The sequence below is a fragment of the Thunnus maccoyii genome, chromosome 1 (assembly GCF_910596095.1).
Source record: "Thunnus maccoyii chromosome 1, fThuMac1.1, whole genome shotgun sequence".
In the NCBI taxonomy this organism is placed as follows: Eukaryota; Metazoa; Chordata; class Actinopteri; order Scombriformes; family Scombridae; genus Thunnus; species Thunnus maccoyii.
The window spans coordinates 29395891-29415728 of NC_056533.1; the positions used below are offsets into that span (position 1 = coordinate 29395891).

The 19838-nt window shown below is 39.2% G+C and overlaps 2 protein-coding genes across 3 annotated transcripts; one reads left to right on the plus strand and one right to left on the minus strand.

Moving 5' to 3' along the window:
* Positions 1-221: 221 nt before the first annotated feature.
* myef2 (myelin expression factor 2) lies at positions 222-9933 on the minus strand. The gene is made up of 17 exons (XM_042406895.1): positions 9740-9933; positions 8087-8289; positions 7274-7326; positions 6270-6277; positions 6074-6167; positions 5453-5644; positions 5192-5345; positions 5051-5100; positions 4903-4963; positions 3870-3971; positions 3145-3189; positions 2935-3030; positions 2730-2828; positions 2463-2507; positions 1285-1469; positions 812-863; positions 222-590 (listed from the first exon to the last, which is right to left on the minus strand). The coding sequence occupies exons 1-17, from the start codon at positions 9847-9849 to the stop codon at positions 427-429; spliced, it is 1713 nt and encodes a 570-aa protein (XP_042262829.1). The 5' UTR covers positions 9850-9933; the 3' UTR covers positions 222-426.
* A 4064-nt stretch (positions 9934-13997) lies between these two features.
* ctxn2 (cortexin 2) lies at positions 13998-15762 on the plus strand. Of its 2 annotated transcripts, none has more exons than XM_042406908.1 (2): positions 13998-14174; positions 15158-15762. In XM_042406908.1, the coding sequence occupies exon 2, from the start codon at positions 15227-15229 to the stop codon at positions 15470-15472; it is 246 nt and encodes an 81-aa protein (XP_042262842.1). In that variant the 5' UTR covers positions 13998-14174; positions 15158-15226; the 3' UTR covers positions 15473-15762. The 2 variants fall into 2 exon arrangements, with proteins under 2 accessions (XP_042262842.1, XP_042262850.1); XM_042406916.1 differs by lacking the exon at positions 13998-14174 and adding an exon at positions 14523-14595.
* The last annotated feature ends 4076 nt before the right edge of the window (positions 15763-19838 follow it).

Consider the following 19838-nt stretch of genomic DNA (forward strand, 5'->3'; position numbering starts at 1 on the left):
ATGCCTGATAAAATTCATGTCCATTCAGTTCTCACTCTTTTCCAGCTGCTGCCTTTGTGCTTAATGCAGAATTTCACCACTTCCAAGAGGCCACTATATGGCAGTGTTAAGCAATAATGTGTAATGGATCAACAGCTCTGGTTCATTTTACACACTATGAAGAACAGCTTTGGGACTTTGATCTAAGGAGATTTTACAACCACCAGGTTTAAAAATTAAAAAGTTTATTTGTTCAAATAAACTGCCTGACAAATTAAAAAGGGTTTACAAAACAAAGATAAAAGAGCTATGTAGTATATATAAACAAAAAATATGAAACAGTGGACACATGGAGATATGAAGTAATAGTGTTTTTAAAACAAAACAAAAGATCATTGGCAAGAGGGCTGAATGTGGAAGTGTGTTAGCTTGACTTCTACAAAAGATCTAGGCGTTACGATCAATGCGGACGTCCACCTCTCGGCCGTTGATCTTGGTTCCATTCATCATCCTACAGGCTTTCTCAGCGCTCTCTGGCGAGTCGAATCTCACCGTTCCACAGCCCTTTGACTTTCCGTTCTCCATCTTGATCTCTGCAAACATTACCTGACCTGCAGTTAACATGAACGAGCAATTAATGAATTCTGAAATCACAATGTTTCACAGAGTAGATACATTTTAAACCTGAAATTTTGGCATCCTTGTTTAACTTCCAATCAATGTGTCAACATAAGAGGACGTCTAATATTTGAAGAGTATGTGGTATGTAATCTTAGAGTTCTGCTGATGCATCAGTCGTAAAAAATTAATTAATACAGAGAAAAAGACGTACCGCAGTGACTGAACTTCTCTTTCAGCTTCTGCCATGTAAGATCGTAGGACAACTGCAACACAGAAACGGATACTTCAGTAAGTATAATATGTACAAGTATGAATCTGATATTTGAGCCTTGGAGAGAAATATTCAAATCAAAAATGAATGCATCAATAAAGCATATGGAACAAATTCATCATAAAGAGATGGACTCAAAGGAAAAAATCCTCCAACTGTTAAAACCCTACCAATCATCAACTACTTATTTATAGCATCATTACAATGTATATGAATGCATGGCAAGCATTGATTGTGCCCCATTAAAACCTCAATCAGTAGGTAGGCATCGATGCAGAAAGAAAATGTATTCATCAATGAATGACTAAATCAGTTTTTGGCAGGTCACAGAGATGGCTTTAATCCTATTTAAACACACAAATTCTCTATACTAGCAAAGATGTCACTTGAATCCAATATCAACTCACACTTACATTTCGCACAAAGATCTGACAGCCTGCTTTGGACCCAGAGCCTCTGTCAGACATGCCTCCGCCCATGTGGCTCGGTCCCCCACCTCCGTAGCCTCCAAAGCCACGGTTCATGTCCATCCCTGACATGCCCATACGGTCAAAGCTGGAACCCATCCTGTCCATCGACATATTTCCCATTCCACCACCTGCAATTAACACAGACACAAAATGAGTAAATGTAACAGGGTACTTACTATAAGGAGGTCCCAACACTGCTCTAGCCCTGCACAGACTGATCAGGATGATTAATATCAATAAGATTTTAAGACAATACTTTTCTCCTGATATCAAAAGAGCTGTAAAGAACTGGCTACATTTATGCTGACAGCTGTCACTTAATTAGTCCAATGATGAGTCACTTAAGCTTGTATACACACTGTAAAACTCTCCCATTCGTGCCAGTATCAGTATTTCACCAGAGCAAAACATCAGGTGTCAAGAGTTCAATGTCACTGTGACATTGTTTGTGCAGGAGAAGCATGCTTTGTTCCAGTTTGTATTCTCAGTCATTAAACCAACTCAACGAGGAAAAGTCAACAGAAATGACGTGAATTATCTTGTGAACACTGACATTCTTTTTCCATTTTGTACAATGTGTACAACTGGATGTGTCCAAGATAATGCAGTATTATACATAATGCTGCTGACATAAGAACCACAAGACAATATTATTAACAATATTTCAAAACAATTCAAAACAAAACAAACAATGAAACTAATGTCCATACATATTAAATAACTGCCGGTCTCTCAAAACATGGGAATTTCAGCAGTTTTCTTGTATACTGGCAGTAATTCTGAGGACAAGACCTCCAATCTAGCCATTTACATGGGACCAGGCTGAAATTAACCTGATGCGCCAGATGGTTGGTTACACAGAACCATTTGAGAAGACGTCCTTGGAAACTGTTTGGAAAAGGGCACGCACTTTCAAAAAATACTTGGCAGGTAATTGGATGAACCATCTGTCTATCACCGTCTTAGCTTGCAAGGTGGCTACAAAATGCTGCTCATCAAGAGAGAAAACTGTAGCTTGCAAAAACTTTAACAGTTAGTGTGTATTTAAAGGGGAAGATAATATGACATATAACTGACACTGGATTCAATCAGAAAACCTGTAGAAGTAATAGCTCATGTACCTAATCCAGTCCCCATGTGCCCCATGCCTCCTCCAAAACCACCACCTGAAGAAAAGAATGCAAGTTATGTTAGACCATGACACAACAATGTCACAACACTACAAACAGAAACAGCCCATAAAGAAAAACAGCACACGTTACAAAAAGCAATCCCTAAACCACAAACTCGACACCAAACTACAGAGAGGAACATGCATAACCTCCACTGTGTCTGATGTTTAAGTATGTATGGAATTCAGAGTTGTTTGATGTCAGAGTATGGCTTACCCATTCCTCCGAATGAATCCCCAAATCCTCCTCGATTCATGGGCATGTCACTGTGGCCAAAATCGCGATCCATTCCACCCATTCCTGACCGGTACATATCTGAATAGAGAAATAAAATGCAACCTCAGACTTTTTTTTTTTTACAGTATAAGATTAAAGAACTGAACCTCATCTCAGCCCACTAGGGGTGAGTACACTTTCTTACCTCCCATCCTGCCAACTGGCGCCATGTCTCTCCCTCCAAAGCCACCCATGTTGCCCATGCTATCCATACCCCCAAAGCCTCCTCCGCCACTCATTCCTGTCGAAGCAACACCAAGTTTAATCATTACTTTCTGTTGAGGGAAGGAGAGAACACACAAAGGTCCCGCCACACCAATAATTCACAGAAAAAAAAACATTAAAGAGACCTAACCTGCTCCAAGTCTGTTCATTCCACCATAACCTGGAACATCCATACCTATGTTAATGGAGTGGACAAAATATTAGGAACACCATTCAATATATGCACCCCATTACACCACCACCCACTACGACCTCTATAATAAACATTAAGTAGAATTATCATCTTTCTGAAAATGTCAACAAATACAGAAAATGTGTAAGTTGTGTAAATGTGAAATGTATAGCAGAGCTGTTGTATTGGATTGCACAGGTGTACCTAATGAAGCGGCCAGTGAGTGTATATATAATGGCGACATATCCATTGAAAGATACTGTATGTAGCCTGATGATGAAACACTGTAGACAGGTGACTTCAGGGATAATGTCATTTACATCCTGAACAGTGTAGACATTCAGTGTTTCCAGTAATATCACCTCTGCTTTTCTTATCTCTTTAACCCATATTGAGACAGCTGCAGGGTCAAAAGATGACCCATGTAAATGTAAGCCAAGACTTAACAGCCGTATGGTTCACACATTAACTGTGTGAAATGCGTATAAATGGCGTTCAGTTGTTGCTTAATGCTGTGTTGTGGTGCTAATGTGTTGACCAGCTAGTGGAAATGTATCTGATTTCTTTCTGAGAAACATTTGCCTCCAAAGACAGGTTTGCAAGACAGTATGTGATGTACTGTCTGTAGCATGTGTGAGCAGATCCTATCCAACATAACTAAAAATAACTACAAGGTAACTGACCTCCAGGCCCCATGGAGCCCACACTTCCTCCACTGTTCAGACGGTTAGCGTTTATAGGCTGCCCTCCTGGTCCCAGTCCCATGCCAATACCACCTAGACCACCTACACATGAAAAGAAAAAAAAGGTGAAGAGTTTATGATATGTAATTAAAATACTAGCAGCAATAGCTGAGTGGAATACAAATGTGAGAATTTATACATAGCTCAATCAGTATTCAATGATGCTAACGACATTCATGACAGTAACATTCTCATTGAGAATGTTGTGCAATGAAGACAGTCTTTTAGTGAAACAATAAATGTGTCAAGACATATCTTTACATGGCCCTTTACTGCATCTGTAATGCACCAACCCTCACGGTTCGTACTGCACAAAGCATACTTAACTTTAAGGGTAAAAAGACACATTAACCCATATGTCATGTTGTTCATTCAGTGTAATATTTCTGCATCTTATTTGTTTGTTGTGAGTCTTTACTTTCAGTGCAACATCCATTCCATAAATATGCAAGCAAACCATAACATTGGTGCCTGCCACAACTCAAACAAATTGACAGGTATTTCAATTCAAGAACCTCCACTTTTCGCCTTAGTAATGTTTGCGAAGAATAAAACAAGCGTACATTTTGGAAAATTACAAATAAAGGAACAAACATGCTGCAGGTTATGAAAGAATGAAACTAATCAGCTCTTTAAACATATGAGAAGCAATTCATCACTATCTAAGTTTTGAGATACCCCATCTCCTACTGAACTGCAGCAGCAACCACTTCTTATTTTATAATGTCTGTTCTGGTTGCCTTTATGTGTGAAGCAGCACATATCCTGCTGGTGGTAAAAAAGTTGGAAGCCACTTCATCTTTACTGTTCCAGCAAAAAATCTTTGCAATTTTATTAACATATGCCATTTGTTCTCAGTGGGCATCATATCTCTGACTTTGACAATGTTAGTGCTATACTCAATTCACTGAGCTCATTACTACAGATATGAGTTTGATATTAACAGCTGACAGAGGGATAACAGGGTACTCACGTGGTAACTGGGGTGTTTTTTCTACTTGGCGGAAATCATCAGGGGGAAGAGATTTCTCATCCTGTAAAGCAGCGATAACAAATGTAAAAACACATTTTCACAACGCCTGTACAACTTCAGCACAGTGACGTAACTAAAAATAACATACCATTTTTACGTGCATCTGTCTGTCAAAGAGCATCTGCCCATTGAACATGGCTGAGTCCAGAGTCAAGAAGAAAGTCACTGTAAAACTGTAATGCATTGCTGTGTGCTTTTTGTTTTATTTCTATTTTAGTGCCAAGGATACATATGGCCTGCACAGCCTCCAGTGACTGCTCAAAAGTCACTGTTCCCATCCCGCGGCTCTTGCCATCCTTATCCTCCTTCACATCTGCTCGTTTCACCACACCTGCCATGCCAAACACCTCCTTTAACTTCTTCCAGCCCACCTTGAAATCAAGCTGTAAAACAAAAGAAAAAAAACACCACCATTTTTAATAATCATTAAAATAATGATCATCAATCATCACTAGCTAGATTTGGGAATAGTTTATTACTATGTCCTCACATTGGCCACAAACACTGTGTTGCCCAGTCGTCCGGCTTGCAGTGCATGGATGACCTCAGGTGGGATGTTGGGGTTGTTGGCAATGGAGGGTGGGATGTTCATCCCACCAGGCCCCATGTCCTGCCCGCGACCTCCCTGTTGTCCTCCTCCCATCCGCTGCAGTACACGCCGGGCATGTTCCCCATCAGGGTCCTTGAATAACAAATACATTACAGTTTACGTCTCATTTCAGATATCGCAAATGTCAAATTAAGATCATCACAAGGAAGCTGTCAAGTAGGTGCTGTGCAACCAACAGTAAACAACTGTACACTGCAATTACAGTGCCAGCATCTGTGAAAGGGAGGTATTTTGGTTTAAAGTAAGATTCATATCGTTTAGCTTAGGCTTATTTTATTCATTTTGTTAATTTTAGAATTACACATCACAATAAGAGTAAGACAATAACGCTGGAAAAAAAAAACCACAATCTAGCTGCTGCTACTCAGATAAAAAAAAAAAAAAAAAAGATTAAATTTGAGAGAAAAATGAGGTGCAAAAAATTATACCAAAACATGTAGTTCTGTTAATAATATTAATAAGTCAATTTTGCTGTACTCATATATCACAATTTGCCCTCACCTCCTTGATGTTGAGGGGTCTTCCATTCAGGTCATGCTTATTCATAGTTTCTATTGCCTTCTTCACAAACTCTTCATCTTTGAATTCCACCACACTGTTAAATCAGGGACAGACGCATCTGATGAGTCCATGTAAGTTTAAGATTAACAACAATTATAATAACATTTATGTTTGAAAATGAATTAAAATTTCTTACCCACAACCCTAACCAAGGGTATCATGGGAGTCCAGGTAGCACACATATCCAAAGCAAGGAGAGTAGACAAGATACAGTTAAAATCAAGACAAAGTACATGAACATTGTAAATTTAATGTATGTACATGCTTCTAGTATTTTCTATAGTGCATGTTGGCCATATTTTGTCCACTGGCTTGAGCCAGTAGGTTTATGGTTGTGTTCAAGTGTATTGCAAACCAGATTTAAAGGCCAATGACAGCTTAGTCTCAATCATTATTCAAAACAACACTGGATAATCTATAGTTTTTAAATAATAGTAAGAAGAATGTATCATTTAGAAAATCTTAGGTGCAAACATTTGGAATTATCAGGCACTTAATGCATTTTCATTTAATTTAACTGAAACATTTTAATGTTTTGAACAGGTCATTAATATCAAGATAGTTAAAAAAAAAAAAAAGCATTAATAAACGTATTAAGTACATCGTTTAGAATTAACTAGTTTTACCACATCAATAAAAAAATGTGTGGTACACCTATACATCTATAGTATGCATGTATTTAAAATAAAACCATATTGATAAAAAAAAAAAAAATACTAGAGGACCTTACAAGACTGTTTTGTTCCTTTGAAGAGAGAGCTGTGCCATATAACAGAATTGTAACATAAGATTTTGAGATGTGAGGGTCAATCAATAGACAAATCACACAATCCACATTTCCCTTTGGAAAATAGCCAAACAAACAAACTTTTACACCAATTGAAATGACAACAACAAAAGCAAAAGTGTACTCTTGGATGAGTTCATTAGGCTACTTTTCCAAAATCAACAGGACATCTCCCTTTCAAATGAATATCAATCATTAGCCATCTACCAGGCTCTAAAAACAACCTACAGTATCTCCAGTTCAGTAACATAGTAAGACCCAAAGGATCAGAACCTAAAAGAGCACTTAGAGATTAATGAGAGCCTGCTGAGGGCGTTTAAAACCTCGTGCAGCAAGTTGGCCACATCACTTACCCTTGACTTTCCTTCTGCATCCTTAAAGAGCTCCACGTATGTAACCTCACCAACTACATGAGACATACAAAGGAAAAATACCAAAAGAACAAAGGAATTTAAGTCACCAATTCTTCAAGTCGCCGTCGGCCTTGGCAATGCCGCTACAGATGGAGATGCCCCATTAATGATCAACAGTCAGCCCAGACCAACATCCCACCAGACAACACCATGCCTTTCTGGGCAGTGACTGAGACACCCAAAGGCCAAGGCCAGAGAGAAACACAGCTACATTAAACCTGGGAAATTCAAAAGACTTCAATATTGATCAGTTGGTCAACAGATTCCATTCATAGCAGTTGAGTTTTTAGGCTGTCCATTCACCTTTCAGGCCTCTAGAGACCCCCATAATTCAGAAAGTAGAATAGAACAATAATTTCATTCATATAATCAAAGTTCACCTTGCAACAGATGCAACAAAATCATACAACAGTCAATTCTACTACAGGTTTGAGGTGACATTTTGAAGCTGACAATGCCATAAAACAAGTGACAAAATAACTAAGTTCATCTTCCTTTTCTCACAGACATATCAGCCCAAACTAAATTAGTGCCCATCCAAAAATAAAAGATTAAAACTCCAATAACCTAATATCACTATGCTGTTTCCCTACTATGTGAACTAGGAACATCCAGAGAAAGGTGAGAACTAAGTGACTACTGCTAGAAGCAGGATGATCCATCTGGTAACAAAGGAAAAGAGGTCAAGATCTTCTATTCACCTGAAGACTCAGAAACAGGGGGAAACACCAACCCCACCACTGAAGAAATTACCTTTCTCACGCATTAGATCTTTAATTGCCTGCCACTTCATATCATAGGGGATATTGCTGATGAACACACGGTTCCTGTGAGCACCCTTCTTTTCTCCACCATGTTTGTCTTTGTAAGGATGGTAGCGGTTTCCTCTTCTGCTTCCAGAAGACTTCTCCTTAGCATCATGTTTTTCTTTTGGGGGCTTGGTTTCCTCAGCATCCCTACAAAGTGCACAAAGCAGCAAGTGATAAAAGCCTTATTCAAAATAATGTAGTATGTACATTAAAAGACCTGTCCAAAAATTTATTAAATAAATAAAACAACAGGTATTCTCATCCTATTGTATAATATTTATTTCAGTAGTGGGGCTGTACTTTCAGTGCATTCAGTTCTATGAATATTACATTAATGACACCGCTTTCCTTGAGGACTTACTCAAAATGATCATTGAGTAGCATAATAAAATATTATAACTTCTATATTTCTATGTAGAACTTTGTATGGTTAAGTCTCAGATACCAGGTATGGTATCTGAGAAAAGTATGGAAGCTGAGTGTAAAGGGAAATCACTTTGAAGAATGTGACTTTATTATAGTAGTAGAGTAAGTTCGTAAGGGAAAAACGTAATCATGAAGGTGGTTCTGACAAGCAAACACAAAAAACTTCTGATTCTGATGGTGAGAAAACCAACTACTTTCAGGCTGTACAATGACTCTCCTCTGTGTCGGGAGAAGGGGCTACTCTGACAGTGAAGACAGACTGCTCAACTGGACTTTTGTTTTATTATTTATTACATCGTCAATCACATATGTTGTATTTCAGATTCGTATTTTCACAATTTTGGGTACTGTCTGTATATGCTGCTGTTATCATATGTATATACTTTGTGTAGATTATTCAGGTATCAATATGTATTGGGGTTTTTTTTGTTTTGTTTCTTTAACCTCATTGTTGGCTGCTGTAACATCATTAATAAAGCATCTGTCTCTTCCTGAGCTAATTGTAACGAAGGTGAACTCAGAAATCAGATAAACTGTTTATGTCGAAATTAAGACTATGAACATCCGTATTTAACATTCTCTAGTGTCTTCGTGTTTATAACTTCTCATCTAAAGACTTAAAAAGCTGCCCCGCTATAAAAATTGGCTTCTGGTCAGGTGTGAGGGGCAAAGAAAACACTACGTTAGCGCGTTAATTCATTAGCTAACAGTACAGTATAACGGAGCCAGCTGAAGCTAACTTCACGTTGTTGACACAATGAAACATGCACACCTGAGCTGAGATTGGCTGGGACGCCGCTTAAGTCAAGACTAGCCTATTTGATTCATGTAACCAAAAGGTTGCGCTAAATTTAACAAGCGTTGACTTTCAGAATTATGTTAGCGTTAGCACTAGCAAAACATAATAATATTAGAGATTAACAGTTGTGCTAGCTGCCCGTAAAGGTTGACCTATATACCTACAGTGCATCATTTTGAGACTCCAGTTAGAGAAATAATAGCATATTTCTGGCGTCAAGATGGGTATAAACCTATCAACTACCAAAAAGGTCCTTACAACATGGTTTACGAGGCTTCTTGGCTAACAATAGCTAGCATATGAGGACTCCATTTTAGCTAAGCGTGCTAACGGCTGTACACACGAGCAGAACAAAGCCTCATTTACACTCACGTTTTTACGCCATTGGGCGTTTCCTCAGATGTCTCTTCGGTGTCGGACTTGATGGATGCAGTAGATTCCTCTTGCTTTGGCTCTTCGTCAAGAGTCACAACATCTGCCATGTTGAGGTTTGTTTGCCCAGCACAACACAAGATGCCCCTGATGATGCTACGCAGTTTGAAATGTGCAGTGGTGATTTGTGCTGCCAACGCGAGATTTGGGAGCTGTTGCTAGGCAGCCTGAGTGAATAGAATAGAATAGAATAGAATTTAATAGAACAGAATAGAACAGAAAAGTGGTCCCCAAAGTGGGGTCCTTGAGGGGGTTACGGAGGTCCCCAGCAAAAAGGGGAATGATTTATTTTCACTATAATTACATCCATAAGTTACACAATGACAGAATTTATGACTATGATTTTAGTCATGGGTTTCATACACTTTCTGTAATAAAACACCTAAAAGCAAACATTTTTTTCAGATGGGGGACACTGGGACAAAATCTTATCAAATTGGGGTCTATGGTTCATTTGTGCCAGTTTAGGGGTCCTTGACATGAAAAGTTTGAGAACCACTGGAATAGAATAGAGTAGAATAGCAGTCAGGTAGTTGAGGTTAGCTAGTGAATAAGCACAAATAAAATGGGCATATTTGGCAAGATTGTGCATGTGATTCCTCTGTCAGCAGACAGTTTCAGGAGACAGCAGGTGAATGAGAGAAAGTGACTGACAGGCTAATTGGAGCAGAACATGACAACTTCTAATGAGTATGTGTTCCTGAACAGCGACCACATACCTAAGAAAACCACATCTAGCCCTGCACAACCCACTAAAGCAGTTCTGATCAACGCATGTCAAGTATCTCCAGGAATCAATAAATCCTAGAACAGTCTGCAAAATTAATTATGCAAATTATATAGTGCAACAGGACATTGTGTATTTGTTTTGTGATTTGAGTCACTGTAATTCACTGAGCAGTCCAAGTAATACCTGTAACCTACAATATTCCAGGCAGCTTGCTCACAGTGTCAGACAATATATGGCTTGCCTTATTGATCATCATACAGAGCCAAGTCAATTCATCATTCCTGAAACTATTGATTGATGCACTTTTACGCTAGTGGGGTAAATAATTCAATTTTCTTCATACAATATACTTTAATATTTGTAGAGAATATGCTCAGCAAGTCTGTGCAGATGTCACCACTAAAATAAAAACACTTAGAAATTCTAAATCTGGCTTTTCAATATATCACATGAAGTTGAATGTACTCCAATAGAAACCTTTGTCCAGCTCCTAACTGTTTTGAAATAGGACACAATAACCTTTTGATCTTGATAATAATGTTCAAACCATAGTTTTAGGTTGTATGTGTCATTTAGACACCTGCATATATTTCCATCTAATAGAAAGTAAGAAAATAATTCCAGTCATAATATGAGGGACTCTAATGGGACAGTTAAATACCAAGTTTCATTTAAATCTTTACATATTCTTTCCTAATGGTCTAAGTAAACATTTACAGGTGTTGCTGACAGCCCAGGACATTATCAGGGTCACTGTCACACTCCCAACAAGTTTACACTAAAGCCACATGATTCAGATTGTGGTTTTATGAGTCTGTATCTACACTATCAGATGCTTGCATTTTAACTATGTTTATATGCATGTTAAATGTACTGACATTGTGATTTATTTGCTTAGGTTTCTGCAGTTACTTATATCATGCTAAGTCCCGTACCATGAATGGATTGCAACAACTTTAAATTACAACCACAGATCAGTTTCACCTGTGACATAGAAGGAAAGTTATTCTTTAACATATTGTGCAGTACATCTATTACTCTGTCAATGAAAAATCTGTTCCATAAACTGATAATTCATTTCCTTGATAGCTGTTTTCATGGCAAACATCCAACAGATGAATGCTGCACAACTCATAACAAGAGAAATGACTAAATGACAGTCAACCCAAGTTAGTGCAGAACATTTAGTTAATGTATGAGCTTCAGTTATAAATTTAAACTGGAATGTGACTCCTAAATATCTGAGCAACACTGACGAAAAGGTTAGGTATCTCGCCAGCTTTTTATCTTTTTTTTTTTTCTATAAATGCAGTGTAAGTCAATGGATCATATTTTTCACAGAGTAGGTAGCTACTAAAAATACCTCTTTCTAGCGGCTCCCTTGGAAACTCTCCAGACTAAAAAGTTATCCACTCTTTAGACACGTCAACACCAAACAAAGTCACAAACAGAAAATAAATTTCATGCTTTCTCCAACCAAACATAATATGTCAGATGCTATAGCTACTTCTGACTGCAGTAGGATATACTTGTTTGTGGTTATGCTTGAGGAAATGTAATTTTTTAATAGCTTTATTAGAAACTACAGCCCTATTTCCAGGTCAAAGGTGATGATTTTAATACCAATATTGTAGATAATGTTGTAGATGATTATAATAATTGTAAATAGTCAGACCCCCCTTGCAACAGATCATGTACATTTAATTAAGTTGTGGGCCCCAAGGGGGATTAGTAATTGCTGCAGTCAGGCTAATGGGAAAGGTATTTGAAGTCTTTGCAATTTTACTGCATCTGTCTTTGTACTCTGTCATACATATCATATTATGACACTGTAAAACAAGGTGTGGTGTTGAGTTCATTAGCATTAAAGGGGATAGTGTGAGAACAGTTCACAGAATCATTAGTTTACAGTTCTCAATATCAGTTTAGCACTTGGTTGGCTGAGATAAAAGTCGAACAATCTTTATCCCCGTGTCCTATGGACAGTGGATAATATTTTAAAATGCTGTATGCAACAGGTTTTGATTGTCTCAGCAGTTCTTGTTGTAGACTCAAGTAAGTCCAAAGCACAGCAGCACACGGTGACACACAATTAAAAGCACATAAAAGCTTGTTCCAACTGTTATATAATAAAGACAAATCAGAGGCAAATGTCAAAATGTCTTTGAATGTCTGGTAAGTTCAATATGAAAATGTTTAGGCAATCCTTTGTTCACTGTAATAGATTAATAATAATAATAAACTATTCACAGTGTCTTTAACTTGACTTCATCACTGGTGAAGACACACTTTTGTGCTGTTGGCCGCTAGTTTTACATTTTGACCTTGTCTTTGAAATTGACATAAAAGCGATTTCATTGTCTCTTCAGCGTGACTTCTCCTCATCTGATTTATAAGAACGGTCCTTGAAATAAATGTAGAGTTGTGTCATACTAGCTCTTTATAGACAAATACAGCCAAGTATTAACAGCACAGCAAGACTAGAAATTGCTACTAACCCAAGGCAGTTGAAAAGACACTGCAGAGGCTTAAAACTTTGAAGTGAGAGTCAGTGTGAGGGAGGTAATTCACCTCTGCGTTTACATTCTCTCAGGGAGAATTTTGTGCTGTTTACAACTAAAAAAGAAAAATGGGGCTCCCTTTGCCACTTGTAAGCCATGAATTATTGTCACATCACACGCCAATGATGACCATCTCCCCTGTGGCATGCCTTATCCTTAGATGTGAGTCACTGCACCACTGTGACAAAAACTACATAGCTGATATGAATCTGCACTGCATAACAACATAACAGATGGCCAGACGCTTCACTGCTGCATTTTGTTACAGTAGGCAGATGACCTGCTGTGTGTTTTTCTATACATTGCTGCTTTCCAATTCACTACAGTAAAATCAGGCATATAGGAAATTCTCTTTAAGCACCTTTCTCATCTGCCTCATCATGTTCATGGAGCTTGCATTTGTAAGCCTTTAAGCAGAGGGGCTAATTCAATTTGACCACAGCAAACTGCACCAATTAAAAACACATCATCAAACCAGGCTTGGAGAATAATGCTGTGCTGTACCAAAAATACCTTTGCAGCAGCATTTACTGGCCAGGAGCAGTGAGAGGCAGCATTTCTCCTGCTGGCTAAACCATGATATTCCTGTCACATTTTAGTGGAGTCATTTTGAGAACAGCCAAATAAGCCAGGGAGGGTAGAAGAAGGGAGAAGAAAAAGAAGAGGCAGATTGCTTGTTTATGCTGCTGCATCCGTCCTGGTGTTGCTGAGGGGGGGAATGTTGTGAATGACTGAGGCAGCAGAGCAGCTGAGTGAGACTAACAAGTGGTTGCCATGCAGCAGGAGCAAGCGTGCGTGCTTCTGGAGGGAGAGATAGAGAAACAGAATGATAATGAGTAGGAGGCAGCAAGTAAGGGAGCAGTATCTCTGAGAAGAGACACATATCATAGCTTGATCCAGCCTCTCCCTTGCCTCTGTTTCGCTCTTTATCTCTAGCTTTTTGTTTTGATGAGAGATTAGCCTAGCACATTCAATATATCAGCAATGGATGGGTTCATGGATATATGTCTGAGGTCTCCAAGAAAGAGGAGTTGTTCGCAAGAAACGGCAGCAACAGGTCTGTGAAGATGGCACGATAATGACGGTGAGACGGCTTCTTTTCTTCCTTAGACATCCACAACAGAAAATCTGTTAATGCAGTCTCTCTCTTCACCCCACCTCACTCCCTCCCTCTCTCCTCTCTCTCTCTCACCATGCATACTTGTGCAGTGTCCTCCTCATCATTCTACTTCCTTCTCCCTCGTCTGTCTTTCCCAATTCTCTCTGTTCATTCCCCTGTCCCTGTCTGTATGTACCCTCCCTCTCTCATCTAACCCCCTCCCTTCCTTTCACTCGAGCCACCTGCTGCTTGTGTTCATACGAAAGATTTGGGAGGAAAAGAATGACAGAAGCAGACTTCCACTTGTGTGACCATGACAATTTTGTGATCATGTTTTGTCAATCACCGTCGCTTTCTTGTCTAATGGAATTACACTGTCTGGCAGGCATCTGCTCACACGCAACAGGTAGAGCCTTTTCTTCTAAAACCCAACATACATAACGTCACGTCTTCGTGAGAATGAGTTTTCATTGATACCTTAATGCTATGCCTATGTTTAACAGCTGGCTATGCACTGCGACACATTGTAATTCTAACCCGACTTAAAGAAATGTAGTCATGGCATTGCCTCGTATTCCTGCACAGATGTCCTTTAATTGTTGTGACTAAACCCATCTTCATGCAGTCTCCCTCACTCTTCTGTTCATGTTTGCCTTTTGTAATTTTCTGCAAAATTCCCAGAGGGGAAGAGTGAGAGAGAGATCGAACGGACATCTGTTAGATACCACATTCAAAAGAGGCTATTTATAGATACCTGTAAACCCTGTTTCATGGTCAGTTCATTTCACAACACTGAATTTTTGCTATTTTTATTTTTCTGCTTCCGTAACTGCACTCTTATTTCTCAGTGCATACGCACTATATGTATTAAGTGTTTAGTAATATTGAAGTAGGTTGATTAAATTGATTCTCTCTGCACAAGAGACAAGACAGCACTAATCTGAAGACATCATATAATCTCTGTCCAGGTAACATGCAGGCATATAAACGCCTGACCCTATCAGAGGAGAGATGAGGCACCTAGATGTTGGTTTACCATGTGTAGCGTCCACTACAACCACTCCCTTGCTGCCATGAGCGGAAACGACATGATGGCGCACTCTTTGACCCTGGAGCAGAAGACAGCATTTGCCTTCGTGGGGATGTTACTGGTGTTCCTGGGACTGCTGATAGTTCGGTGTTTCAGGATCCTGCTGGACCCCTACAGCAGCATGCCTTCTTCCAACTGGGCTGATGGCATCGAGGGGCTGGAGAAAGGGACGTTTGAGTACGCCCTTACTTAACACAGGGACACACACATCCATAGATGCAAACAGAAATGCCTATAGATACACACATGCATTCACGTGAACACTAACACACTTGCACACATGCACACACATGCAAACAGACACAGGCCACAGCCCTGCACAACCCTTGCACCTGACACTGACACATCATTAAGACATCTCTCTGTGACGGACCGAACTAAGACACTGAAGCTGTGTATGTCGTTCAATGTCTTTGCACTGTTAGTTCAGAGCCAGTGTAGAACCTCTCTACTGTATGTGACTATATGTCTGTTGTTGTGTGCGTCTGACTGAGTGTGAGGCAGATGCTGTGTCATATTCTCTGCCCTTCTGCCAGCGGGTGTGCATTTCAGCTCATCAAATTACATGGAAATGGCTGAAGCTCCCTTTAACCCATACCTACAAGTTGAATGTCTGTAGATGATAACAGCAAGAGGTGGACTCTGGTGCGACAGGGTGTGGTGCAGTGGGATTATTCAGAAGTAGTTTGAAGACTCAGGGACAAGATTCCTTATGTGAACTAAGAATGGGAAAAACGAATGGTTGCCTATCTGCACAGCAGAGCTGTTCTGCACAAGAGTGCATATGGCTGGATACAGGGTATTATGTCAAACTAGTGCTTTGTGTGGACTAATCAAATCCAATCTGTTGGTGATTCAATGGGATGCTGCTGCTGCTGCTGCTGCTGCTGCTGCTGCTGCCGCTGCTGCTGCCGCTGCTGCTGCTGTGCGTACAGATTGGTCCTTTCCATGGTGTCTTGGTTTTTGAAGTCATGCAATGAAAGGCAACTGAACAAACTGTGATTTACATTACGGTGTTACTGTTTCTAAATGATGCAAAAACAACTCTCAGAGTTTGTACTGCTGCTGTCTTTGAATGATGGTATACTGTATGTTGCCAAAATTCCATGTCTGAGTGAAAGAAAAAACACTGTTTAAAAAACTGTTTACTTTTTGACACTGTCTGTCTGAGAAGACAAATGATAATGTTGATTTATGGACTGTCAGTTGTTCCGTCTGTCAAGCATTCTGTCTAAAGGTTGGCTGATGCGATCAAGCCAAAGAACTTTTAAGAGAAATAAGGATTAGAAACTAGGAAAGACTCTCTCTCTCTCTTAGCGCTGCTAGTTTTCTAAAGACAAGGAGAAACTCTCACTACCTGTCTGCAGAGGAAAAGGTCATATGGAAAATAGAGGTGGGATGTCTGTCAGCACTGCACATGAACATCTTTCTCCTCCTTTTCTCAGCCATCCTCACCCGTCCTCACCTGTTCTCTTCCTTCCAGACAGAGGACAGAAGAAGACAGGACCGTCCTAGACAGAGATTCTGTAACATGGCAGACTGGTCAAAGTCTTTAGTGTTCCTTTGCTAATTTTTACGGTCCACGGTTTCTCCTTATTGCTGTGAATCTGCCTTACTGTGACCTTCAATGGGTTTATGTGCCTTCATCTAGAAACATTAGAGCACCTGTTTGTGTGTGTATGTGTGTCTATGGGTGTGAGTGTGTGCGCGCGAGTGTGTGGCATATCATGATGACAGATAGTGCGTCTCCTGACCTGTTGCTTGCTCAGCTGGTGGTAGAGATTTCTCATTGATATAGATTTGATTCAATAATGTGAAATAAATAGAATTTCTTCACTTTAAAATATTGTTGGTCAAATCTGTGCTTTTTGGGTCTCTTATTGCAATCATTGAAGCATATGGAATAAAACAATAATGTTTGTGAGATCCGGTTTACAAATACGTTGGATGACAAAGCAGATGCTTTTAAAGTGTGGCAGTCCTGTCTAGTCGTCCAACATCGCTGCTGCACCGGAGAGGGGTAGAGATGGTGTTTTAGACCAATACTGGCAGAAAAAGAGGTGAATCAAGACTGTTAACTGTAACACTGGGATGAGTCAATTCTTACAGGAGTTTGTGATATGTGTGTGTAAGTGCGTCAATGGTCTAGAGAGAGAAACGAGCTAATGCAGCAGCAGAAAGCAATACACACCGGCATCCATTGACAGTCTGGTAATAAGACAGGCTCTGCAGAGCCTACCAGTCTTTCCTCCTGTGGCCAGTTCACAGTCAGAGTCCAGGCCACTGGGCACACCTCTCTTGACACACATCATTTGTCAGGAATGCAATCATTATTGCATCATTATCTCTGTCACCTATGTGACATCCTTATCTGAAATCTATTTTTAGTGGAAAAAACCACTGCCCCTTTCCTCTTCAGCCTACAAGCCCACTAACCTTAAAAGAAAAATCAACCAAACTTTTAACAAGGGTTGTAAATCAATCACATTTTAACAAATGTGTCTACCTTGTATTGTATTTTCATATCTCAGTATGCAGTAAGGTCAGGTATGTTGTCCTAACTGCATACATATGTAAAGTCTATTTAGAATACCATAAATCACTTTCCCTTCTTTTGTTGCAATGAAGGTAGACTACTGTGCCCAGTCTTGTCTTTGGGGAAAAATTTAAAACTGGGCCTACAATTACATTGTGTATATTTCCAGTGATTCCCTTAAATCCTTCTTTACCTAATATTTTTTGGCAAAATATGTGTAAAGCTTGCTGTGACTGGATGAGTTGAGCACTGGACAGTAAACAGTTATAATCAGGAATAGTCAAAATGTTTAGAAAAGTTTATCTTTTGGTGATTTTTATTTAATTTTGGGGCAAAGGGGAAATTAGGACACTTATGTAATTACACTTTAGCTGTTGGATTTTACATAAAATAGGACCTCAGTGCTTACAGAATGCTTGTTATATAGTATAGGGGTCAGTCTATACTAATGAGTCAGTCAAATAGTGAACCTTAGCTTTTGGTGATTATCAATCATCAGTTTTATTACTTGTGGTCTTCGGACCTCACAAGCTAATGTCCTTGTGATAAGACCAGAAGATACAATAGCCTTTCTATTACCAAAGCTATCTACAGTAAACTGCTTGCTGTAATGTACAATTAATGCTATGCTATTTTAAATGCAGTAAAAATAGCTTGAGACAGTCGAGTCAGTGAAGTGGTGAATATTGTAGCTTATGTGTTTTGTTATTAATTAAAAAGGCTCTGTTTTATGCCTATGACTGTATTGTAGCGTAATTTTTTTTGCACTACACAAATACAGTTTATCAGTGGTTCGAGCGGAGAATTCTGCTGCCGCTGCTGATGCACATACTGATGATGACGGTGACAAGATCATAATACTCCTCCTCAAATGCCTGCATTGGTTGCTTTCTGTTCTGAAATAAGCTGGAGTCAGTCTAAAATCTTGAGTCGGAGCCCTCATGTCAAAGCTGAAGCCTGAGATTTGTCAGATATGACATGAAGGTTCAAGTCAAATCTGATACCTGAGTTAAGGCCGTCTTGGATTTTAGCCTTGAACTTAACTATAATGATCACCTCCAGATGCCTTTATGGATGGATAGGTCAATGATTACCTACCGTGACATGAATTAATGTTTTATAATAGTTTTTAATGATTATAAAGCTATACTGTTTAATAATTCACTTTTAAAAACTGTACTTACACTGCGAAATGATCCTCTTGGCTCTTGGATACCCGAGAAATATTAAAATTTTCAATTCAAATTTTCAGCTCATCATTTAAATTGAATAAATTAAAAGAAAGTGGGATCAGCCATATTCAAATATCTTATTTACTATGCACACCAGAGAAGTATGGCTTAAATGGTGAATTTGAAACTTCCTCTGGCAGAGCAGACTACAGTTCAGCAGTTAGGTCTTGAGTCCAGAGCCTGAGGATCTATATGCAAAGTCTTAGTCTTGCACCTTTTCTCTTGTAAATTTTGGGATTGCTTGTTTTGGTCTGAGATGGATTATTGTATTGTCATGTAAGCACAAAAAACAGTTGATACAATTCATTCGATGAAAGTTTGAGTTTAAAGTCCATATCTGATATTTTCAATACATATTTTTATAACAGAGTATATAATAGATCTTGTTTGCTTGTAGATATTTCGTTGTGTTTCTGATAAACATACGTTTATATATAATTACCAAGGATATATTGACTTGGCCAGCAGCTGAGGTGAGCTATAGGGTTTACCCACCCTTTTAATTATTGCAGCCCTTTAAGATGTAAGACTCCTGTCTGCTGCTGTATGCACTTTTGCACTTAATCACGTCTTTCACATTGCAGAGAGCAGAGCAAGGTTTGATAAATGCTGCAGAGGGATTTTTTCCTGCCTCTTCTGAGCCCTTTGGACATTAAGTAGAGTGCAGATTCCTTGCCTCTTCTTATGTAGTCCATACAAATTGGAGCATATGCACCCGCTGCTAAGGACTGACCATAGGGGCTCAACAGTTCTCTGAGGAGACCTGCAGAATTTACTCAAGCAGAGCAGAC

Coding starts and splice junctions, on each gene's coding strand:
- ctxn2 (XM_042406908.1), top strand. CDS start 15,227: ATGTGTAGCGTCCACTACAACCACTCCCTTGCTGCCATGAGCGGAAAC.
- myef2 (XM_042406895.1), bottom strand. CDS start 9,849: ATGGCAGATGTTGTGACTCTTGACGAAGAGCCAAAGCAAGAGGAATCT. Junction 4,964..5,050: donor GACAGATGCACGTAAAAATG/GTATGTTATTTT, acceptor GCTGCTTTACAG/GATGAGAAATCTCTTCCCCC. Junction 591..811: donor AGAGAAGTTCAGTCACTGCG/GTACGTCTTTTT, acceptor TGTTAACTGCAG/GTCAGGTAATGTTTGCAGAG.